The 26,335-nt window shown below is 37.2% G+C and overlaps 2 protein-coding genes across 2 annotated transcripts in view; one reads left to right on the top strand and one right to left on the bottom strand.

Moving 5' to 3' along the window:
* LOC111875424 (protein amalgam) overlaps nt 1–22,043 on the top strand; it is a 44,814-nt gene extending 22,771 nt beyond the window's left edge. Inside the window, exons 5-11 of the mRNA XM_023871672.2 lie at nt 3,173–3,314; nt 5,820–5,917; nt 7,767–7,941; nt 9,917–10,044; nt 15,820–16,015; nt 20,239–20,301; nt 21,872–22,043. Of these exons, the coding sequence (XP_023727440.1) occupies nt 3,173–3,314; nt 5,820–5,917; nt 7,767–7,941; nt 9,917–10,044; nt 15,820–16,015; nt 20,239–20,301; nt 21,872–21,972 (903 nt within the window). The 3' untranslated portion in view covers nt 21,973–22,043. The remainder of the gene's footprint in view (nt 1–3,172; nt 3,315–5,819; nt 5,918–7,766; nt 7,942–9,916; nt 10,045–15,819; nt 16,016–20,238; nt 20,302–21,871) is intronic.
* Nucleotides 22,044–22,142: 99 nt separating this feature from the next.
* Nucleotides 22,143–26,036, bottom strand: LOC111875436 (piggyBac transposable element-derived protein 3). The gene is made up of 2 exons (XM_023871684.2): nt 25,120–26,036; nt 22,143–24,708 (listed from the first exon to the last, which is right to left on the bottom strand). Exon 2 carries the CDS (start codon nt 24,058–24,060, stop codon nt 23,029–23,031), a length of 1,032 nt encoding a protein of 343 aa, XP_023727452.1. The 5' UTR covers nt 24,061–24,708; nt 25,120–26,036; the 3' UTR covers nt 22,143–23,028.
* Nucleotides 26,037–26,335: the final 299 nt, after the last annotated feature.

The raw sequence follows: 26,335 nt of genomic DNA, 5'->3' as shown, positions 1-26,335 counted from the left end.
TTATTATTATTATTATTATTATTATTATTATTATTATTAGAGGGGGTGGGTTTCCCCATGCACTTAGACCAGTTATTGGTCCATTGTGTCTCCCCCTTTAATTTCTACTGTCGCCATGCCCTACCGATACTGGTGCGTGCTATCAGCCCCGTTCAGCGAACGAGGTTGGCCCTCGGTACCTGATATATTCCCCATCTACCAGAGGCATTGGAAACTACTTGTGGGGGGGAAACTTGTTGCCTAATTTTGCTCAGAGGTCTCCTAGAGACATGAGGATCTTTTACGTGCTGTAAATCTACGACACGGGACCCACGGCTTAAAGCCCCTCCTGGAGGACTTGTTCCTTGAATTTTTCCGCCCTTACAAATTCCACGACCTCCGCCGGTTTTGAACCCGCGTACCTTGAGTCATGAGGTGGGAATGGAGGCCGCTATGTGTATCACTAGGTAGCAGCACAGTCCAGCTTAAGGACAATCTAGGTAGCAGACGTGCATGCACATTTTCAGAGGCTGGTTTCAGTAGTCAAAATGGCGACCGTGCTTGAGGAGTATGCTGCTGAAGCGCTGCATTCTTCCATGATTGTTTTGTGGGCAAAAGGACCCAAAAGCAGAGGATATCGTGGGATGTTGTTTCCAGTACTCAGACAGACAACCATATACATTTATTTCTATAACAGATATTTATTACTGTTAGAAAACAAGTGTACGATGAGCAGGCAAGCAGTGTGGAGTAAACGATGAGGTATTGTGGGACTGTGAAAAAGGCCGTAACTCTTAAGGCAGGGTGCACCAGATAAATTCTGATAAAGGGGGCTGGTTTGTGGTAGGGACAGCGGTCTTCCTTGCATTGGCAGCCAGGTGACTTCAGGCAGGCTGTAGAGTGGTAAGTGTTGGTGGTGGACTTTCCATTGGGTCTAGGCAACCACTCTTAGAGTCGGCTGCAGGTGTTGTTGCTAGGAGACTCACTATTCTGTGTGTGCTCCAGATGAGCTGTCTCGAGGTAAGAGTAGCTCCATCTGACTGCCTAGCATGTTAGAGGTCCGTATCTTAATTCGCTGTCCCTAACGGCGCCTGACCCAATGGGCGTTGGTGCTGATGTAGTCCATGCTGATTGGCTAGTGTTGTGGTAGGCTCCCATAATATTAATAAAAAAATATTTCCTGTTTATGCTGCCAAAGGTGTCTCCACCTTTTCATGGTGGTGGGGCTTGTGTGACTTTGTGACCTGGAGAGCTATGTCGACGGTAGTTTAACTACCAGTAGGGTCACCCATGCTGGAAAGGTTAAAGGGTAGAGTCTAGACTAAGAGAGATACCCTGGTCCTCCAGGCCGGGCATTGGGCATGAGGCTAACAACTTTGTGTAAAAACAATTTTGATCAGAAACCCAACAACCAGCCTTGGGTCACCATGGGTCCATTACTATGGCAGCATGCACTGGATGTGGAGACTGGTTGTACAGGAGGCCAAGGCTCACCCAGGGCTGTAGTGCTGAGTGGTAGGTAGGTAGTTATTTCCTGTTTATGGCAGCAGAAAACTTTCCAAGTTGTGGACTGGTTCGTGATTTGCACATGGCTTTCAAACTTCCATACATATATGATTATATAAGAAAACTATGCAGGCAACAAACAGAAGTCATACAAAATCATGAAAATGCAGATATCTGCAACATTGGACAAGGCAAAGCCCAACATAGGAAATATAAGAGGCTTAAACTTGGTGGCGGTCAAGCATATGACGGTTTAAGTGACTAGATTGCTGTTGTAGCAGAAGCTACTACAGATAGGGCATGATCTCCTGTACTGAGCCTGGACTAACAGAAGCCTTGTATTTATTGGGGGTGGGGGGTGGGTGGGGAGTGTGCATGTGCTTGTGCGTGTGTGTGTATTTAGTAACATATGAAATTTAAGTATCATGTACATACTGACAACTGACTTAATATTGCTGACAGTGACTCTGACAAAGAGCAGACCTATCCTCTCATCAGAGAGGGTGATCCAGATGGGGCTTGACACCAAGATAGACTGATTGACTGACTGTCTGTCAGTCGCAATGTGACTTTGACTTTAAGGTAGGAAGTGTCTGTCGCATAAAGTGGTTCACAGCTGGGCTGAGAAATTCTCTCAGGACATTTGAAAGTCGCAGATGATTCCTGACCAGGTCGCCATGTTGAGATTGAAACAGGAGCAACTGTGCAGTGGATGGAAGAGTTGAGTTCAAGCTGAGAGGAGGATAATGACAGACAGTGTAGCAACTACACTATGGTGTTTCCATGGCATACAGCATAATGCACAACTGTTAAAAGTTTTGGAAAGTGTGCCCAGAGAACTGAAGGATTGATGACAAATGAACCAAAGGAGTCTGTCCTTGCAACATCTCTTATGGAATGCAGATGAAGTAGAAGATATGCTTAACAGGCCTGTTACTGGGGACAAATCATGGGTGCATCACTGCCAACATGAATCACAGTGCGCTGCAATGCAATCGCAACGGAGGTGCAAAAGTGACTGAGAGAACAGTCAGAAGACTGTTATGCTGCGGGTTTCAACACACTTGGAAAGCAGTGAGACATGGGTATCAATGTTGGCAGAGAATATGTCGAGAAATAAATGTTTTTTCCAGGTTTGAATATCACGTGTTTTGCGATTTATATCCATTTATGACCTATATACTGACTCTTCCTCATATTATGCAGCTCTTATTTTCTTCCATGAAAGTTAGAAGCCCAATACATCATAGACTTCTTTAGTAAAGCTTCTAACAATATTTCCTTTCTTGTATTCATGTTATGTCCAAATATTTTCTTTAGCATATCTTAAAAGCAAGCACAATAGATCACTGTAGGTCGTGGTGCAAGGGCGAGAAGGCCTACCCCTCATACATTCATTCATATATACATCGTAAAAGCAGTAACACACAGAAAATTTATGTTATGCTTCTAGAGTAAGGGAACAAATTTCATAACCACAAAACAAAAAGGAAAATAATCGTTACCTCTCTTCTGTCCAGGACTTATTACTATCAATAATAACATAACTATCAGTGAGAAGAATTTGTTGCTGGGAAAAATGCCTGAAGCTTGAATAAGGTTGTGTGTGTGTGTGTTTTTTTGGGGGGGGGAGGGGGAGCAGAAAAACAATGGAAACATTGATAGAGAAAGTTGTTTGTATCTGCAGGGTGAAGAGATGCAGCTTTTGGACAACCGTCCTATTTTGCGGTTTCAAGCACATACTAGGCATTTGGCTGGATTATACCAATGTATAGCTATCAATGGGGTTGGCAGTCCTGCAACAGCTACTATACAGCTCAGAATACTCTGTGAGTACAGTTTTAAGAAAGTGTATGTCAACTAAAAGTGATGCTGATACTAACATATGAATGTGAATTCATGCAAAATATTCTAAAAAATATTCTAAAGTTAACATAAACAACATCTAATTATAACAAGAGTGATATATATTTTAAAAATGAATTCTTTGGAATCTGCACTCTACTGGCCTTGATGTTCGTTTATTGCAGACACAAATATATTGCTGCAAAGCTAATCACAACACAGATTTCATGTTGAACAGTGTCACAAATAATTTTTCTTTCTAGTCCTTTACATACTGGCTATACTGATAAATGAGAGAGTTTAAAAAGATATATATTGTACCTATATTATACACTAATTTTCATCATGCTGAACAATTTTTTGAGAAAATGATAAAAGTTGTATATGAACTTCATGAAAAGTAGGGGTTATACTGGGCAAAGGCTGACCAAAATTAAAACCACCTACCAACAACTTTTACTAGAAATCCCAATTCAAAATTTTATTTAAATCTGTTGAGGAGTTTCAGATGAATATTATGCATCAGTTTTATGCACTATGCGTAAAGGGCTCATAACATCCGATCACAGCTTCACCTTCAACACAGTTCCTAATGCAATATCTATGTAAGTGCTGTCAAACACTCCCAAAGCCCATTAACCCTGAAGATGAAGACAGCAATGTTTGCCATAATGCTGTAAAACCTCTGACACTGGCATATTTATACAAGTCACAGCCACACATTTAGCATCAGTCACAAAATCCTATGGACTAGAACATGTAAAATGAGCATGATATTCCTCAAAAAAAGTATAGTAGTCAAGGTTATCTCTGTCACTAGGGGATCTGAAGGTTTATCACTGTCATCACAAATATCCAATACTGAAACATATTCATAGCCAGTTAAGTCAGGTTCAAATCTTCACAGAACCTAACACTTTCAATGCTTCTGTTTTTACACAGCTTTTTTATATATATTTCCATTGCAAGCTATAAACTCAATTTTTAGAAAGTTGCAAAATGGTATCGCAGCAAGAGACACAAGGATAATTCTTAGTCAGAATGACCTAATTTCACGGCAATGTATCTCATTCTTAGCATGAAGTGAGTTAACACTGTCCTTCACGACTTTAAATAATGCATTTACAGTGAAAATACAAGGGTTGGATAAGAAGTAGTAGCAACACTGCTGTAACATGAAAGATGTGCATCAGGTGGCACTAGCGCCATCTGTAGCTGATAGCAGAAGTTCAGTTGAAGTAGTGCAGTGAGTGGCTCTGGTTGTTTCATTGAGTTGCATTGCGCATCGTCTTGAAGTGCAGGAGCCCAGTTCAAGTGCCTTAAGAACAGGTTTACGAAACAAGAACAATGCTCCTGGATAAAAACTGAAGTTGCACGTGGTCGTAGTGCACAAAACTGTTATCAGGGACTGTGAAAAGCATGTGGTGATGCTGCTTTGCCATATTGCACAGTGGCACGGTGGGTGAAATTGTTCTGTGAAGGGAGGGATGTCATTCAGGATGAACCCATGTTGACAACCAAACAATTCAGCTTCTTGCTTCTTTGCTGGATGCCGATCGTCGATGGCCTGTGTGGTAGTTAGCTGCTGAGGTAGGCATATGTCACGAAACCGTGTTCCACATTCTTCATGATATTCTTGGATACCGCAAAATTGCAGTGTGTTTGTTACCCCATACAATGTCTGGGGTGCAACAATGGTAACATTATGCAAATACACAGGACTTGTTGGACCAGTACCAGAAGGAAGGTGACAACTTCCTTGGAAGGATCGACACTCTGGACGAAACTTGGGCTCGCTCATACGAACCGCACTCAAAGTGAAAATCAAATGAATGGAAGAATCCTGGCTCTCCTCATCCAAAGAAAGTGCGCCCTACACAGAGTAATGTGAAGGCAATGTTCATTGTGGTATATGACACTGATGGAGTGATACTGCACCACACTGTACCTCAATGACAGACAGTAAACGCTGCCTACTACTGCAATTTCATGTGTAGTCATCTTCGTCCAGCACTCAGGGGAAAGCGACGACACTTGTTGGCAACGAACCCCATCATCCTTCATGACAATTCAAGGGCTCATACTGCTGACGCTGTCAAGGATCTCCTTTGCCACTGGCGATGGGAGATACTGCAACATCCGCCATACCACCTGATATGAGTCCATGCGATTATGATATCTTTGCCATAAAGAAAAAACCAGTGCAAGGGTTATGTTACAACACAAGAGAGGAGATTATTCATGCTGTAGGGCGGTCACTGCTGGACATCAACAGAAGTGGATGCACTGATGGTGTACGATGCCTTCCACAAATTTGGCAGAAGGTGGTACACATGGGGGGCGATTATATTGAAGGAATGTAAGTGTGTTTACCTCAGGTAATAAAGTCATTTCAGAACTATGGAGGTGCTGCCACTACTTTTTATCCAACCTATGTATTTCCTCTCTTTCATAGTAGAAAAATTAATGTTGTAATATTACATTTTCAGTTCCTCCTGAGATAGAAGTAGAAAGGCCATGGGTTCATGCTGCTCCAGGCATCAGATCAGAATTAGTATGTAATGTCCTTGCTGATCCTGATGCTAAGGTTAGTGTGACCTCTCTCATTTGGTTGGCTTTTCTGTGCTGCAGTATTTATGTATGTCCTAAGTTTGGAATAGAATTAGTTTTGGTTGTCCTAAAAATTTGGTTAAGTCCACTTTCAGGAAGTGTGCGGATTAGCTTGCTAACAGCTGCATATAATGGAAGTCAAGTGTGAAGAGTATAATTTGGTGAGCATCATTTGTTATATTCTGCCTACAGAAGATGAAACTGTGCAGAGCAAAGAAAGAGTGGTGTCAGATCAGAGATCATGTAAAGTAACAGGACAGTAGTTAAATCTATGTTCTTCATTTATATCAAAATCAAATTTCATACCTACACAGTTTGTCCAGGTTCTGTTAGGATTGTGTTCATTAAAAATACAAGACGTGAATTATTTTCATAATTTCACTCTTTTTATTCAAAATAGTCTCCTTCTGAATCTATACATAGCTGGAATTGATTGAAAAGTTTTTGAAAACAGTCACTGTACTCCTTTTGTGGATTCACATTTAAAACTGCTGTAGATTCCCTTTGGATGTCCTTGGTGTCATGATGGTCCCTTTCATAGCCAGCTTAACTTTTGGGAACAACCAGAAATCTGCTGGAGCCAAGTCTGGCAAATACCGAGGATGATCAAGGACTATGATCCTTTTTCTGGCCAAAAAATCATGCATGATCTTTGATTTGTGGGGTGGTGCATTGTGATGGAGGAGTGACCAGGAACCTTTCTCTCTATATTCAGGTCGAATTTGAAGAATTCTCGCCCACATACGATTGAGGACTCCAAGGTAATAATCAGAATTCACTGTTTGACCTTCTGGCAGAAATTCCTTGTGAATGATTCCTTTGGAATCGAAGAAAACGGTTAGCAGTGTCTTTACTCGACTCTTTTGCATGCACACTTTCTTTGGTTTCGGCTTCTTTGGGCTCAACTGTGCTGCACTCTGCCACTTTGTGAGAGGTTCATATTGAAAACACCATGTCTCCTCACCAGTACCAATCGATTTTGTAAATTTTGTATCACTTTGGGCCAACCGTAACATGTCTTTGCAGTGTTCCACTCTGGCATGTTTTTCATCGCCTGACAGCACGTGTGGGACAAACCGTGCACAGACGTTCCGTTTGCCCAAATCCTCAAGTCAAAATTTGATGCACAGTACTGTCTGGTATTCCCAAAAGCTCTTCGATGAGTCTTGCAGAAACACATCTGTCTGATGTAAGGATTTCGGTCACTTTTTTCACATTTTCTTCAGTGCGACCTGTTCTCGGCTTTGATGCACATTGAGCGTCTTCAATGCCCTCCCTGCTGTCACAAAATACAGCAAGTCATCGAAAAATGTTCGAGCGACTCAAACAGTCACTACCATACTCACTTTTCATCATTTCGTATGGTTCTCCGGCTGTTTTGCCTAACTTCAAACAAAATTTTATGTTGGCTCTCTGTTCAACTGCCATTTCCCGATGAGCATCAGATCAGTACTGTTACATTCAAGGTCAGAACACATGATGCAGCGATGCTTGCGCTTTGAAATTATAGACAGCCACAGCTGAAACTTCAAGAATCTAAACGCCAGAACTCACCAACAGATGGCATTGCAGGGAAAAATTTAAAAAAATGAGTCCTAACAGATCCTGGACACACCGTGTATATAAAATGATAGTTATATATTTTTTAAGCACTAGGCATGTATCTGGATGTGATAAGGAAGAGAGCAGAGTCTTAAATGAATGGTAATAAATAGTTCTGAGATTTAATTTGTTCTTAATCTTGCAATATCCTTAATTATTCATTAACTTGATAATTAACTGAACCAGTCAGTGCCATGCAGATATTTCAATATTCATGATTCCAGGTGATATGGCTGAAAAATGATGTTCCAGTGATTACCAGTACACGTGTAGTAGAGCTGTCAACAAAAAACAAGTACACTCTTCTATTACGCACTGTCCATCCACTGGACTTTGGTTATTTCAAATGTCGAGCCATGAACGAGCTTGGTGTCAACGAAAAAATCATACAACTGTCAGGTTAGCACTCATGCCTCATCCTGAAACATGGCACTCTTCATTCACATTGCCATTGGAACCTCAAATCTCATACAGTTTGGTAAAATTCATAATAGTATGTAGTACACTTCTGTTGCCAATTTATGATGGTAAGCTATCAGCTTCACATTGTCATGTATTGGGGTTAGCATGACTAATAATAATGTATTCTGGATTTGATGATTGGGTTTATTGGCACATCTTTACTATTACAGTCAGTTATAACAGCTCATACATTGAGCTCCTTCTGCAAGATGTCTGTCTGATGAATCTCTCATGTATCTCTGACTGAGCTCTAGTCCACCTGGAGTAGAGTCCTATGTTACAACTGAGGGTCAGTCAACCAATCTGTTTTGGAATAAAGCACCTAGCTGGGGCTGATGACCAGATTTTTATTACTGCCAGACAGTTGCAGGTTTGTTGATGTGGGATGGTCTCTCTGACAAGAGGATGGGTTTGTTGTTTATAATTGCTGCTGGCCCTCATCAGTGCAGTAATTCTTGAGTTCGAGTCCTGTAGGACTTGTGACCATATTTTCCTGCTTCATATTTGAGACTTCCATTTTTGTCACCTCCTGTGACTCGCAGGGCTATGGTGGAGGTATTTGACTCCAACTCCACAAGTCAAAGTCAAAGTTAAAGTTGTGGAATTCATGAATCACTCCTTTTATAACTGCTATGCTGACCGAATACAAGTCACTGTCTTGAACAGTTAACAGTTCCTCTGTTATTCGCTGTGTCATCCTTTGTCACAAAATGTCTCCAAGTGTTCCTCTGTTATTCTGTGTTATCTGTTGCTATTGAACATCTCTTGTTTAGCAACTTGCCACCTGGCAATGTTGTTCTCCTATTTGTTGTAGTGGGAATGTGGTTACTGATCTGTTTCTCAGGAATGGACATCTGCTCCAGCTCCACCATTTCGGCTTTCAGCTGTCATGTCACGATATGATGTTGGATTTGTGCATATAAAATTAAATCAGTCATCACTGATAAATTTGATCATGCACAATAAATAGCAGAAATGTACATACCACATTACATATGAGAGAGACATGATGCAGTAAAATAATAGCAAACAAAAAAAAAAAGATGGTAACAGGATATGATTTTTAAGGTTTGAGGCTTCCATGATGGTGAAGATTCATACAACATTTTGTCTGGGTAATGACATTATGTAGTTCACTGTTTTACAATGTATGGTCTTCAAACCATTCATAGTCCATGAAGTTTTTGTGTGTGGTCTGTGAAAATTTGTATTGACCATAGTCCTTGAAAATGCATCTTAAATTTTTTACCTTTCAGTCACAAAGTGATATCGCACTGCAGCTGGTGACTCAATCAAACAAAATTTGTATACCACAGTATATTAGGAAGTGGATAAATAAATTACACAAATTTGGAACTATTTTTAAGCACAGATAATGTAAGTAGATAAGTATAGAAAACAAGACAGTCCCCAGTGCCAGGTAGGGCTGCTCAGGTGGTCTGTGGAGGTTAAATGTTGGAAAATGGTGGTGCAATTTATGAGACTATGTTGTGTCACAATCCACAATATGAAAGATACAACACTCTGGATAAATGTTGCAGCAGAGTGTGAAAGAAGTGAATAATAAAACAATTAAAAAGTAAACAAAGAGATGGGATGCAAAACACTGTCATGTTTATAAGTGAGACCTAATCAAATGATAATTTAAAGTTATATATTGGATGTAACTGTAACTTTATCACTAGCAGCAAAACTCTAAAACAAAGAGCTTGAAGTCCTAAGGAAACCGGACAACATGATTAAATTTTCCTTGGACATATACATCCAGGAGACATCTTTTTCTTGACATGTGCAATAGGTGGGAAATTGGTTTACTTTTTTTTATAAATGGCAGTGTTTGTTATTTAATGTAAGGATGGGCAAAAGTACCATATTAAATGATTAGGCACTAATAAGAACAACACAATTTCAGGTGTTGCAAATCCAGCAATTTTTAAGAATGAGTCAGGTGTTCCTTCTGAAACAAACTACACTCTGATCTGGGAAGTGGACAGCTACTCCTCCATCATAGAGTATAATCTACTATTCCAGAGATATTCTGTAAGTAAGGCAAGGACACAATGAACGTACACATACACTACGTGTATATCTTCATTCCTGCAAGTTCATGGATAATACCATTTTTAATTGATCAAATTCTTCCACTATGGAGAGATAAAATTTAGCTTTTTGTAGAACTAAAAGAAGAGTTTAAAGAGAAAATTACATTCATTCGTTCAGCATTCCATAAATCCTTACATGGTTAAACATCAATGGATACAGAAATAGTCAAGATGAGTAAACATCACATACTGCATCACAATTGTGTAATGTCACACTAGTTAAAAATATTAACAATATACAATATGAACAACAACCATCATCTATAACAATAAAGTGCTATCAACTACCACCTGTAACAAATCCGAAACTTTAATTGTTGTTACATTTAAAATATTCGTCCAATGAATAAAATAAATTTAAAAATAGGAATATTTTAACAGCAGACCTAAATTTGTCAATCTCATGAGCTTGGTCTTTTATATTACGTAGAAGTTTATTAAAAATTTTAATTCCGAAGTAATATGTTCCCTTTTGAAAGACAGTTAAGTTACATGATGGATATTGGAGGTANTTTGATCATGCACAATAAATAGCAGAAATGTACATACCACATTACATATGAGAGAGACATGATGCAGTAAAATAATAGCAAACAAAAAAAAAAAGATGGTAACAGGATATGATTTTTAAGGTTTGAGGCTTCCATGATGGTGAAGATTCATACAACATTTTGTCTGGGTAATGACATTATGTAGTTCACTGTTTTACAATGTATGGTCTTCAAACCATTCATAGTCCATGAAGTTTTTGTGTGTGGTCTGTGAAAATTTGTATTGACCATAGTCCTTGAAAATGCATCTTAAATTTTTTACCTTTCAGTCACAAAGTGATATCGCACTGCAGCTGGTGACTCAATCAAACAAAATTTGTATACCACAGTATATTAGGAAGTGGATAAATAAATTACACAAATTTGGAACTATTTTTAAGCACAGATAATGTAAGTAGATAAGTATAGAAAACAAGACAGTCCCCAGTGCCAGGTAGGGCTGCTCAGGTGGTCTGTGGAGGTTAAATGTTGGAAAATGGTGGTGCAATTTATGAGACTATGTTGTGTCACAATCCACAATATGAAAGATACAACACTCTGGATAAATGTTGCAGCAGAGTGTGAAAGAAGTGAATAATAAAACAATTAAAAAGTAAACAAAGAGATGGGATGCAAAACACTGTCATGTTTATAAGTGAGACCTAATCAAATGATAATTTAAAGTTATATATTGGATGTAACTGTAACTTTATCACTAGCAGCAAAACTCTAAAACAAAGAGCTTGAAGTCCTAAGGAAACCGGACAACATGATTAAATTTTCCTTGGACATATACATCCAGGAGACATCTTTTTCTTGACATGTGCAATAGGTGGGAAATTGGTTTACTTTTTTTTATAAATGGCAGTGTTTGTTATTTAATGTAAGGATGGGCAAAAGTACCATATTAAATGATTAGGCACTAATAAGAACAACACAATTTCAGGTGTTGCAAATCCAGCAATTTTTAAGAATGAGTCAGGTGTTCCTTCTGAAACAAACTACACTCTGATCTGGGAAGTGGACAGCTACTCCTCCATCATAGAGTATAATCTACTATTCCAGAGATATTCTGTAAGTAAGGCAAGGACACAATGAACGTACACATACACTACGTGTATATCTTCATTCCTGCAAGTTCATGGATAATACCATTTTTAATTGATCAAATTCTTCCACTATGGAGAGATAAAATTTAGCTTTTTGTAGAACTAAAAGAAGAGTTTAAAGAGAAAATTACATTCATTCGTTCAGCATTCCATAAATCCTTACATGGTTAAACATCAATGGATACAGAAATAGTCAAGATGAGTAAACATCACATACTGCATCACAATTGTGTAATGTCACACTAGTTAAAAATATTAACAATATACAATATGAACAACAACCATCATCTATAACAATAAAGTGCTATCAACTACCACCTGTAACAAATCCGAAACTTTAATTGTTGTTACATTTAAAATATTCGTCCAATGAATAAAATAAATTTAAAAATAGGAATATTTTAACAGCAGACCTAAATTTGTCAATCTCATGAGCTTGGTCTTTTATATTACGTAGAAGTTTATTAAAAATTTTAATTCCGAAGTAATATGTTCCCTTTTGAAAGACAGTTAAGTTACATGATGGATATTGGAGGTAATTACTATGTCTTGTGTTGACTGTATGAATCTCAGAATTAGATAAAAATAGAGCTTTGTTTTTGACCACAAATAACAAAATGGAAAAAATGTCCTGAGTAAAGGGGAAGAATCTTTAATTTCTTAAACAACTCCATACAAGAATCTCTACTTCTAGAATTGGTGATGACTCTTATTACCCTCTTCTATAGTCTAAAGATATGAATGCAGAGGGGTGAATTACCCCAGAAAATCAGGCCATTTGTCATAATACAATTAAAATATGAAAAATATACTGATCTCATTGATTCTAATGACATAGGGGTTAATAGCCCAAACTGCAAAGAAAGCTGAACCCAGTTTGGACATGAGCCAATCAATGTGTCCTTTCCATGATAGGGTATTATCAGTCATCAGACCGAGGAACTTAATATCAGCGGTTGTAGCAATTTGACTGTTACTATAAATGACAGGTATGTCCATTGTATTACTATTCTTGGTTGAGATATGCATAAAATGCGTTTTATCGAGATTCAGTGTCAGTAAGTTAGCCTTGAACCATTCATTTATATTTTTGAATATTAAATTTATTTCGATTTCATGCTCAATGTGATTAGAGTTCTTAACAATAATATTGGTAACATCCGTGAAGAGAATAGGTATTGATTTACTCTTTATAATATTTGGCAGATCATTAATAAGGGACCTAAGATTGATCCCTGGGGAACACCATTGACAATCTTACCCCAACTTGGGTGAGTGCACTTCTTATTACTTACAACTCTTTGATGTCTACCATGAAGGTAGGATCCCAGTAACGCATTAGCTTTTCCTACTATTCAATAAAACTTCAATTTAGATAATAGAACATCATTATTAACACAATCAAAGGCTTTATTTAGGTCACAAAAATGCCTCCAACTGGTATTTTATTATTCAAGGCCTTTAATATTTCATTAATTAAATTATATGAAGCGAGTTCTGCAGATGAGTCACATCTGAAACCATATTGGTGATTGGATAATATACTGTTATCCTTTATGTGATGGAGCAATCTTACAAATATAACCTTTTCAATAACTTTTGAAAAGGATATAAGTAATGATATAGGTCTATAATTCATTATATTCGTTTTACAACCCATTTTTAAATAATGGTATTATTTCAGAGTATTTCAAATGACTGAGGAAAACACCCATTGAAAGTACTCTGTTACAGATGTAAGTTAAAGGAGAAATAATAGCAGGTGCGCTAGTTTTTAGAATATTGACCGAAATTTCATCATACCCGTTAGAATTTTTGGGTTTTAATGACTTAATTATGTTTTCAATTTCTTTAGCAGATGTAGGTTTAAGTTTAATTTCAGGGAAAGGAGTCGGAAAAGCCTGAGATATATAACTCCAATGTTTATCAATATCAAACTCTATAAAATGATCACTCTTAGCATTATTGCTGTTAATTTTATCTACTATAGTCAGAAAGTATTTATTGAAAGAATCGGCAATTAACTTGTGACTATCAGTTAGCTTCCCTTCAGTATTTAAGAACTGCACTTCAGAATTATTGATTCTCTTACCAGTAACAATTTTAATAATATTCCATGTGGTTTTAATTTTATTGTTAGAGTTCAAAATTGATCCATTATAATAAAGATTTTTGGCTGTCCTAATGACATTAGACAGAATTTTCAAGTAAGTTTTAAAATAGGATTTAAGGTTTGGATCATTACTGGTCTTCATGGACAAACAGAGCTCTCTTTTATGTTGACATGAGGTCTTTATGCCCCTCATCATCCAAGGGTTATATTTCATATTATTCATAACTAATATTTTAGGGAAGCTAAAATTAAATATTTTTAAATAAGTATTAAGAAATTAGTTGAAAATTGAATCAATATCCTGATCAACAAATACGTTATCCCAAGTTTCATAACTTAATTGAGTCAAGAACTCATTTCTAGAAGCTTTACTGAATTTCCTCACAAAATGCCTACAGCTATTTCGGTTATGTAATACAGTGNACACAGTGTTATTCATATATAAGATCTGGGCGTCATGGTCAGACAGTCTGTTAACATGAGGAGATATATAGTATAATTTCCGTGTCTGTGAAGATCAATAAAAATATTATCAATAGCAGAGCCTGAGTTGGTTTGCATCCTAGTAGGAAAATCTACTATACTAAAAAGGTTAAAAGAAGATAATAGAACATCCAATTGTTTCTTGTTATTACTATCAATTAAGTAATTTATATTGATATCATCACATATTATCAATTCCAACTTAGTATCGCGCAAAAAATTTAAAATTTTAACAGTATTAAATGCGTTTTGAAGTCTATACTGTATGGATATATTGAGTTAAACATGATGCTGATATTATAAATATAATGTGTCTTAGGTGGGTAATTTTTGACTGTATTTGTTTTAGTTAATAGTATTTTATATGAAGTGGTGTAAATACAAGTTTTATAGTAGGTTATTTTTTAAGTATGTGTATTAAATGAAATCTTATTAAATTCTTTTGCCCTATAATATTATTTATATTTATAGATTGATGTAAGTATCTTTGCTTTATTGACTCGTGCAATTTTGTATATGCATGTTGATGTATCTGTATTCAAAAGGACTATTTCCACATCCTGGTTTGTTAACCTCTATGGATATATATGGAAAAATAAAGAATGAAATGGAATGAAATGAAGTCCCTTCAGAAGATAAGCAAAGTTACTGGATGGTGCTCTGTAAATAGATAGAACACAAATATTACCATGCAGAAAAGGAAATTTCACTGCACAAACTTCAAGGTCTTTATCTTTACAAAAGGCACTTAAATTGACATCTAAAAATTTTAGTTTTTCTTGTACAAATATGCCTGATCCACCTAATTTAAAATTTTTCCTACAATAAGCAGCACTGAATTTATGATGTTCTATAAAAGTACAGCCCAGATCATTATAATGTAAGTGGTGTTCAGTTAGGCATAACACATGCGGCAGCTCAGGATGTAGGTAGCTAATTAATCATTGGTTTTACCTTGTAAGCTCCTGATATTTTGGTGATATATATTAAGAGAATTATCACCAAAATATCAGGAGCTTACAAGGTAAAACCAATGAATTATTTAGCTCCCTACATCCTTAGCTGCCACATGTGTTATGTCTAACTGAACACTGAAATTAGCACTATGCCTAAGAGTATTGTTAAAACTTTATATTTCTTTCTGTTTACATAACATTGTTAACGTGAATAATCAAGGAGCATCAAGGACTTAGCATACAAACCAGTACTCTTGACATCTATTACTCATTCTAAAATTGCTGTTAATCTGTAAAAGTGTTCTGTGTACTGCAATATAGTATACTGCAATAAATCATTTAAATGAAAGATACAACAAAGTATGAAAACTAACATTAAAATATGCTATGCAAATGTCATACATATACACATAACTTTACAGCAATGTATATTAGATGATGTGGTGTGTCATGAGTTACTATAACACTAGTCAGTCTGTTGTTCTAATTCTTCTATTGATACCATAATTTTGCCCCTTGTAGCCACATACAAAAGGACATGAGTGGACAAAGTTGATCATTCCAGCAGACAGCTCTTCTCCAGGACCTATTCACAGCAAGTCTTACACTCTCACTGGCCTCTCTATTGCTACTGTGTATGAAGCAATGATTCTTTCAAGAAACAGGTTTGGCTGGAGCAAGCCATCGGCAATACTGAGGTTTGGCACCGAGGGAGCTGGTGAGAATAACTAAGTGCATGAATACCACTGTTCCCCCATTTATTTATTTAGTCACTGTATTTAACAATGCTTTAAACAGCTCAAAACATGCAGAGTTCAATGGCGGGCTGATTAGTAAATAATGAACTGGAAAGGATGTGAAAAGGAGCAGACATGGCCTAATTTGAGGCACTACCCTGGGATTTTCTTTAACAATCTATTTATTTGTAGTAATTCAAACAGAAAAATATTTCTAATTGCAGTTGTTTACTAATTTCCAATACGAACTTCCAGAAGAAACCTCGGTTGTTGCTTCCCTTGCCCTTGAAACTTAAGTGCTTTACTCACAGCCAACACAAACTAGATGTTCAGTGACAACCTATAAATTCTCATAAATAGTTTTGATTCCAGCTCTTGGATTGTTTAGTCTTCTTAAGTTTTATAACATTATTCAAAAACCACCAGTCACCAGAGACTTAACTAAACAGAAGAAAAATTTGTATATGTACCATCATTCTTCACATATAGGATTTGAGGTTCTCACATCAGTGGATAAGGAGAGTTCTGTCTTCAGGGATGAAAAGCCATATAGTATGATGAGTCAGCTGAACATATAACCTCCATCTTCATGGTTGAAGAGTAGGCCAAGCAAAAAACTGGCCTGAAGTAGGCAGCAAGTAGAGCATGCATGGAGAAAGAAAGAATCGTAAACTCCAGGAAGGAACTTGCAAGCCAACCCAACCGTTCCCATTGGTTCACTCTGTTTTTCTCAGAGAGCCCATGGGAGTAGACTGGCTGGGTTGCTAATTCTCTCCTGGTCTATATAATCCTGTGTCTTTCTGCATGCAGCTTGCACTGCTTGATGGGGGCAATATGTTTATTCAAAATATCAGTGGACTTCCACTGTACTTTATGGTGTTATATTCCAAAAGACATAATTCTCCATTCTTTCACACAAACATGAAATCTTGTGCAGGAAGCTGGGCAGTAGGGAAATGGGATATATACACGGTGTGTCCAGGTTCTGTTAGGACTGTGTTCACAAGACGTGAATTATTTTCAAAATTTCACTGTTTTTATTCAAAATAGTTTCCTTCTGAATCAAATTGAAAAGTTGTCGAAAACAGTCACTGTACTCCTTTTGTGGAATCGCATTTGAAACTGCTGCACATTCCCTTTGGATATCCTGGATGGTGTCGTGATGGTCTCCTTTCATAGCCAACTTAACTTTTGGGAACAACCAGAAATCTGCTGGAGCCAAATCTGGTGAATACAGAGGATGATCAAGGACTGTCATCCTTTTTCTGGTCAAAATATCACGCATGAGCTTCGATTTGTGGGGTGGAGAACTGCCGTGGAGGAGCGACCAGGAACCTTGCTCTCGATATTCAGGTCGAATTCAAAGAATTCGCTCTTCAGTGCGACTTGTTCTCAGCTTTGATGGACATGGAGTGTCTTCAACGTCTTCCCTGCCATCACGAAATACAGCATACCATCGAAAAATGTTCGAGTGACTCAATCACTACCGTACACACTTTTCATCATTTCGTATGCTTCTCTGGCTGTTTTGCCTAACTTCAAACAAAATTTGGTGTTGGCTCTCTGTTCAACTGCCATTTCCCGATGAGCGTCAGAACAGTACTGTTACATTCACGGTCAGAATGCATGATGCAGCGATGCTTGCGCTTTGAAATTATAGGCAGCCACAGCTGAAACTTCAAGAATCTTAACGCTACAACTCACCAACAGAATTGGTGTACAAAATGATGAAAAGTGTGTATGGTAGTGATTGTTTGAGTTGTGTCACTTGAACATTTTTTGATGGTATCCTGTATTTCGTGACGACAGGGAGGACATTGAAGGTACTATACATGCATCAAAGCCGAGAACAAGTCGCAGTGAAGAAAATGTGAAAAAAGTGACAGAAATCCTTGCATCAGACAGATGTGTTTCTGCAAGACTCATCGAGGAGCTTTTGGGAATACCAAAAAGTACTGTGCATCAAATTCTGACCGAGGATTTGGGCAAACGGAAGGTCTGTGTGCAGTTTGTACCGCACGCACTGTCAGGCGACGAAAAACATGCCAGATGGAACACTGCAAAGACATGTTACGGTCGGCCCAAAGTGATACAAAATTTACAAAATCGATTGTTACTGGCGATGAGACATGGTGTTTTCAATATGAGCCACTCATAAAGAGGCAGAGTGAAGCGTGGTTGAGCCCAAAGAAGCCGAAACCAAAGAAAGTGCGCATGCAAAACACTGCTAACCATTTTCTTCGATTCCAAAGGAATCATTCACAAGGAATTTCTGCCAGAAAGTCGAACAGTGAATTCTGATTATTATCTCAGAGTCCTCAGCCGTTTGTGGGCGAGAATTCTTCGAATTCGACCTGAATATCAAGAGCAAGGCTTCTGGTCGCTCCTCCACAACAATGCCCCACCCCACAAATCGAAGATCGTGCGCGATTTTTTGGCCAGAAATGGGATCACAGTCCTTCATCATCCTCCATATTCTCCAGATTTGGCTCCAGTAGATTTCTGGTTATTCCCAGAAGTTAAGTTGGCTATGAAAGGAGACCATCACGACACCATCCAGGACATCCAAAGGGAATGTACAGCAGTTTTAAATGCGATTCCACAAAAGGAGTATACTGACTGTTTTCAAAAACTTTTCAATCTAATCCAGTTATGTATTGATTCAGGAGACTGTTTTGAATAAAAAGAGTGAAATTTTGAAAATAATTCACATTGAACACAGTCCTAACAGAACATGGACACACTGTGTATGTATGTATATATAGTGGCATGTAGACCTGTTGCTAGGCAACGACTGCAATATAAGAAACTATACAACAGCTGTTGCTAAGTAATGACTCTGTAAACAATGGGCGTTGCTAGGTAATGGCTGAGTAGCTATCATGTGGGCAACCCAACAGACGTCAATACTACGGAGGAACAACGTGTAGAGTGGAGCAATTTGGTTGGTAAGCGAGTCAGTCAGATAACTGCTGGGGTTCAGTTGTTGTGAGCTGTTGTGTTAGAAGCTGGGAACTGAGGCGGGGTGCAGTTTGGGAACCCAGCGGAAGGGGAATGTCCGCTGTTGAAAGCCACTATCGAACAACAGCTAGGGAAGATTGCGAAGACTTAATGTGCGCTTCGGTTACAGTGATCTTTGGATTGTGTAACTCACTGAAACTGTCGTAGTTATTTGTAGTTGCATTGTATAAGACTTCAATAAATCCGATAAGCAGTCTAAACCCCATTTATAGTCACACTCTATCATGTGACTATGGCTGTAACACCTTACTCATATTAGCTAACAGAAGTTGCTTAAATTACTCAATGTCAGAATTTCCATCAGACTTTGAAAATCAAGACATGAACAGCACAATGCAATTCAACCACATTGCTTAACATAATGGGGGATCACTGTAAGTCATGTCCTGTGTCCAGTATTAATATCTGATAGTCTGCATAGCACTGACCACCATTTCTTAATTTTGTCAAACCACTATTCCCTTCTTTTACTTCTTTCCCACTTGCTTTATATCTAATTCTGATATTCATGATATTAATACTTGTTACAACCACAATTTACACTTGCCTTCTACAAATCTATCATCTGTACAAAAAGGAGTATCTTTTCTGGAAGTAAGATTTATAACCACTTACCATTAAATATTAAAATGCTATCTAAAGATATTAAGCATTTCAAATCTTCATTAAAAACCTACCTTACAGAACATGCATTCTATAGTATTGATGAATATTACCAATTAACTTCCTAATGAATATGGTTCTTTTTATATTTCTTGCCCTTTGTACATTTTGATTAGTTGTGGGAGGTCTTCCCACTGTAAGTTCAATTCATTCATGTTTCATTGTCTTCACTATTATATTGTGTATTTGTTCAAACTGTGTTTTGTGACACTGTTGTGCAATACTGTGTTTTGCTTTGTGTCTTTGATCAAAATGTGTTGTGACACTGCTCTTATGCAATACTGTGTTTTACTTTATGTCCTTATTGTGCTCTTTATGAATGTATGTATATATCATTATTTTATGTTTATATTATATTTGTATCTTGACAGGTTCTATATCCCATAGGTTGGTTTGACCTTGTATGGATTAACAGAATGCAAATAAATGAATGAATGAATGAATTACAAGTATGGTATTATGAAAGTGATTATTATCCAACACAGTGTCTGAGCCTGAAAGTGATTCTTATCTGTTACAGACTTTGGATATGACGAACATGTGCTTCCAACAGAAACAAAGTCCGAAGATAACATTATCAGAGGTAAGCTGGAATGAATATTTGAAGTCTTTGTGTAGTTTCTATATTTTATCACTGAATTAAGCATTATCAAAATAGTGAAATTTTCTGTTCAAATGGATGGATTCCCATGGATGAAAGCCTTATTCTTCACATGTCACTCAGCTCAGAGACTGGCTATCCTGACTGAAGCCTTCTGTGGTTTTCTTCAGTTTCTCCAAACAAAAGCTGGGCTAGTACTTCAAACTGTGCCATAACCACTTCATTCTGCATTCTTTCCAATTTATTATTTCCTATCATCCCACCATTGGATGCTGTATGGTTTATCTATTGACAGCATTGTTAAAAAAATCATAAAGAAATAGACTGAACTCAATTACCATACTGAATTACCAAATTTCAATTTTGTAGAACGATATGAAAGTATGTCCAAATACAATTATAAATATTTATTGTAACATTGCTAATACAATGCTGCTATTTGCTGTTTGAGCCAAAGCGCAACTTTCCCATTAATCCCATCATTGTTTGTTGCTTTGCCTCATATAAAAGGTGGTAAGATGAAGTTAATATTCTCTTATGGTCTTCATCCATGATTCATGTTAATTTTCACGCGTATAGGACACGGATAAGTTTACATTAGAGTATCGGGTGGTCTTATAGGAATCTTATGTAAAATGTAACTCCATTAGGAACAGTCTCAAGAAATTCATAAGAATGTTTCCTTGTGCTTGAATTTCCCATAGAAACTCTATTCAGAATCTTGGAAATGAAGTAAGAAAAACTCCAATGCTGATAGGCAGGAAACCAAATGTTAATTTGTTAGGCAAATGTTAGAGGCATTGTTCAGCATGTATTTGGACAAATTTACAATAATCAGTCTTGAAGAAAGCCTGTTTATGCATGTGCATAATGGCTGTAACAAACTGTAATTATTAGCTATACCAAGCAAAGTGTTACATAAAGAAAGCAGTCTTCTGGGATTTGGCACCGTGTATATGTGGTGTTAACCGACGTATCGGAGGAACGTATCGCCTCCATCTTCAGGGTAGAAGAACAAATATATAAGAAATCTGCAAGCAAAGAGACCGTGAGAACCGGTAAAAGCAGACTGACCGGTTCTCACGGTCTCTTTGCTTGCAGATTTCTTATATATTTTTTCTTCTACCCTGAAGATGGAGGCGATACGTTCCTCCAAAACGTCGGTTAACACCACATATACACGGTGCCAAATCCCAGAAGACTGCTTTCTTCATAGTCACCGCCATGAAAGCCTCAAATCTTACAAAGTGTTACATAGTCTTCTGCAGACAAATATGAGAATTTGAACACAAAGGCTTCCCATTGCAGCAGCTGTGAAAATGGGATTAAAAATATAAAATATGAATTGCAAAACTGTTCATATATTATATGAATCAAGAAAGAAATTATGTTACTCTGTGACATACAATGTGTCAAAGAGAGAATTTTGGTGTCATGGAATCCTTGTGCCTGGGATTTGTTGAGTCTTGCTTATTACTCGTACATAACTGATTTAACTGTGTCACATGCTAGACCTTGGCCAGTTGAACACAAGACAAATTTTCTTTTTCAGCTGAGTTGGCTGCCATCCTGAGACAAACCAACTTGGGAACATCTTCACAGGCATCATTCATTTTCACAATGCTATTCTTGATTTTTCGACTGTGGGTATGAAGATTGTATATTATTGTATTCATGACAATTCATCACATCTTAAGAGCACATTAAACATTTTTTTAACGTTATTTCATAATTTTTTCCCATGCCTCAGAAACTATAATTTGTTAATCTTGGCAGATCTGTACCAATCTTGCACTGAGATCCAGAAATATCAGAAGTGAGCCCAGAAGAGTAAATGTTGGCCTGCAATGTTATGTAACAGATGGCCACAGCATGAGAATAAGGTTTGCTTTGTCCCTTAATTCTGACATAGATGTTTGTATGTCCAAGTACTAGTGTTTTGTAATCACCAAGGCTACTCCTAGGGGAATGCAGGCCAGAGGAAAATAAAGTAACATTTTATATGGGTGAAAAACAAAGGATTTCAATGATAGTGTACAGGTTTAATTTCCCTGGTAGCCAGCTGTATGCTTATGATGACAAGGTTTATTTTTATGCAGTTACAAAATACTGAAATCACTATTATATTAATATACTGTAAAGGAAAATAATATGTACCCACCATGATAATGCAGCCTACACAAGTTTTCACTTCCCTCAATTTGCTAGTTGCACACTCTGCTATGAGGTCATTGCACTCCAAGTTTGTGCCACTTCCTGTTCAATTGGGTGCTAGGGTTTAATTCCCAGCCAGTAGTGGGAATTTCCCCATTTGTCACATGTCTAGACCAATTCTGGGTATCTCTCAGCCTCCTATCCAGGCTCCAGCAATCCACAGTTCTTTCCCTAGCCCTTTCTGACCTGAATTTTTTTTACAAATGAAATAATTTTTTCTTTCAAGTTATTTTGTCTTTAGGTCCAATTAAACAAAAATTTCAGACATATTTATAAAAATAAAATTTGGGTTACAAATTCTGAAACGGTTCCAAATGGTATCATTGGGACATTGTGGTGCAGCTAGAGAAGGCAAAAAAATAAACATTTTACTTTTCTGTAATTCTCATTTTACTTTTCTTTAATTCACCTTTTACTCTAACCATGTGTATCTAAATATTACAAAACATTTGAAAACCTTTGCTGGTTTTGATACATGATAGCATTCAAGTCATGTTATGTGGAAATCTTTGAAACAGTTTTTTCTTTGTTGAGGCAGAGTGAAACATTACATTTCACACACTTGATCCTAGAGTAACTTTTGATACACAATGTGCATCTTGACTTGGCAGGTTCGTGTTGAGGCCAGTGGCCTACACTATCATAGCATACATCCGCGACAGGACGGGTTGATTTTTCCATTCTCCTCTTCTTCGATGGTCCTGGCTTTGGTGAATCAGTTGGACACCCTCTCTTTCTTGGTTCTGTTGTACCCCTCTTCAAAAGACCTGCTGCAATATCACAAACAAAATCAAGCAATGGTCGGTATTTCTCATTTTTCTGGCTGCAATGTCTTCTATACAACAGCCATGCATTGACGCATGCCATGTTGATTAGATGAAATATAATTCTGAGGTAGAACCGACGTCCCTTGATGTTTGTTCGGTAGAGTTGAAGAAGCATATCGTGCAGATCAACGCCCCCCATAAAAGTGTTGTATTCATTCACTATTGCAGGCCGAGGGACATTCACATATTGCTTAGAAGAAACTGACCATCGTCTTACATTTTCAATGGGCTCTTGACTTTTATAAGAAGAGATAAGGTGCACTGCCTTATTGTCAAACCATTTTAGTAACATGATGTTCTCATTCGTCTCTACTCTGTAATCATAAGAACCTCGACCTCTTTTTTTCAAAGAAGCGTCTGTTTGCAAAGAGCACCCCGCCAATCGGTTCTTTCTCAGGGTTGCCACCATATATATTCCCAGTTTCTTTAGTTCCACAGGCAGGTCATAGGAAGCAAACCAATTATCAACAAATAATTTGTGGTTCTGATATTTTGGCAAATCATCTACAAGCCTCAAGACTACACTGCCACTCATACCTAAAGGACCATCTTTCACTCTTGTCCCCTTCCCTACATAGATTTCAAAATCATAAACTATACCACTTACACCAGCCTGTACAAATACTTTTACTCCCCATCGGTGTGGCTTGCTCTTTATATATTGCAGCATAGATGTGTGAGACTTGAGCGGAATCATCATCTCGTCTACTGAATTGTCTACTCTTCTGGTTCGATTTTTAGAAAATTATTTCTCAGAGAATCCACAAAAGGTCTGATTTTGAATAATTTATCATAGTCTTCATGTTCTCTTGGAACCATGTTATCATTATTATTTGCATGCAAATAATTCCTCAACTTACAAAATCGATCACGTGGCATAGTTCCTGCTATAGGCTCGTAACGGGTAGTATCAGCCCAGTACATCCTATATTTTGGCACGTGAACAACTCCAGCTAAAATGTGTACTCCAAGAAACTGTGACATTTCGATTATTGATGTGTTGATGGACTTTCCTGTTTTCTGTGTAGAATACAAATTTGTTTGATCTACTAGGTTTTGAATGATGCTGTTATCAATAAATTTTTCGAAGTAATTCAATGGGCTGATGTCATCATTTGGAGGCTCAGAATATGTGGAATTGTAGGTCACATCTATTGGTTCCATGCTTTTGTGTCGCCAACTTTTATTTCTTACTTCGTGTATAAGTACCTCGCTTTGATTTTGACTTGCAAGTCTCACAATGAGGGGTGTGTCATCTAAATCTTCTTCTTCATAGTCATTCATCATGTGAATTTCCACAGGCACATTGAAGCAGTCTACATACAATTTCCGCAGGACGTAACATATTCTATAAAAAAGATATAAAATTCATAATTACATTTTGATTCATTACCTACAAATCCTAATCTGATATCACGAAAAATAACCTAAATAACTATATATTACAGTATGTACTCAAGATTATATATAATTTATATTGTACTTTTTATTGTTAACACCTCCAAAAGTGATATATGTCGATAGAAGAAACTAAATAACTTGCTAAATAAACCGTGTAATTACTAATGAATAGCAATATCAAACGTAAAAATACGCACATGGCCTAGACCTAGTGATTCCAAATGAAATCACTAAATTTTGGACGCAAATATTGTAATTTTGGGAATACATTCTAAAAATGCAATATGTGCATATTATTCTCTAATTCTATAATCAATAGAAACCGATAATTGCAAAAATGTATATATATAATACATACCTGTTAGTAATTTATACAGAATAAAGTGCAGTCGGAACTTCCATCGCCATATGCAAGTCAACAAACATCAGAAGCATGTGAATGAACAATCGATAGCGACCGATCAAACAACTGCTCCGATCTGTCGGCAAAGAACGGAACTATAACGTATGATACCAACTGGAATCATTCGCCGCGTAATATGGGCTTCAAAAGTCAAGAGAGATAGCGATTCCAATTGGAATCACTCGGGCAGAAAGGGCTAGAAAACAATAGGTCTGACTCTGACTACTCACCTCTACCTACAAATGCATTTCTATTCCTGCATGCAATGCTTTACTGGCTGGTTCCCTCACTCACAAAAATTATTCCCTTCGAAAGCAATACATTAAGTTCTGATATAAACATATGACTACCAGGTTGTAAATCTATGGCTAGTTTTCAGATACAAATTTGCATACATGTTTGAGTTAAGGGTGAAAGTACGGAGATGGACGCCTTGTAATAGTGAATTTGAGTCAGGTTTATGGTTGAACTTACAACAATTAAAACAATACAGATACTGTATTTGAACAACTGGTCTGCCAAATTGTGTGACCATCCAGCTCCAAAATTGTTCTTTCCTCCTTAACACTATGATGCAATGCACTTTGTCACTTCATTCTGCTGTTTTCCTCTGACATCACTTTCAACATTGAAACAGTGAACACTAGTTCAAAGTACAGACTATAAGTAATGCACACATGTAATTTCTCTGAAGTAAACCAGATACTTATTTTAAAGACGTCATTATTATTATTACCATTTTTTCCATTAAGTCAATTAAATAAAAACCATATGATACAACTGTCATTATCTTCACATTTTAATGTTAATTTTTACTCTACATATTTTTGTGGAATTCTGTCATCTTCAGGGGTGTTTAACTGCATTTTAAGGGTGAGATTTGACAGTTATCTTTAAGTATTAAAGTTTTATATTCCATGTCTTAACTACATTAAAATATAATAAAATCACGATTCTTTGAAGTCTATGCCAATCATCTAACCAATTCTTTAATTTTCTTACCATCTTCTTATGTATTGGAGTATAAAGAAGGGTCTTCATATGTAATATTGCATGTCTTTTATTCCAGTAATTTGTCAATATTTATTTTTCTTCTTTATACTATTTATTTGTGCCGCCTCTGTCGTCTAGTGGTCAGAGTTTCTGCCTACAGAACCAGGGGTCTCGGTTC

This window comes from Cryptotermes secundus, unplaced genomic scaffold (genome assembly GCF_002891405.2).
Source record: "Cryptotermes secundus unplaced genomic scaffold, Csec_1.0 scaffold589, whole genome shotgun sequence".
Classification (NCBI taxonomy): domain Eukaryota; kingdom Metazoa; phylum Arthropoda; class Insecta; order Blattodea; family Kalotermitidae; genus Cryptotermes; species Cryptotermes secundus.
This window is presented reverse-complemented; position numbering and strand designations above follow the sequence as displayed.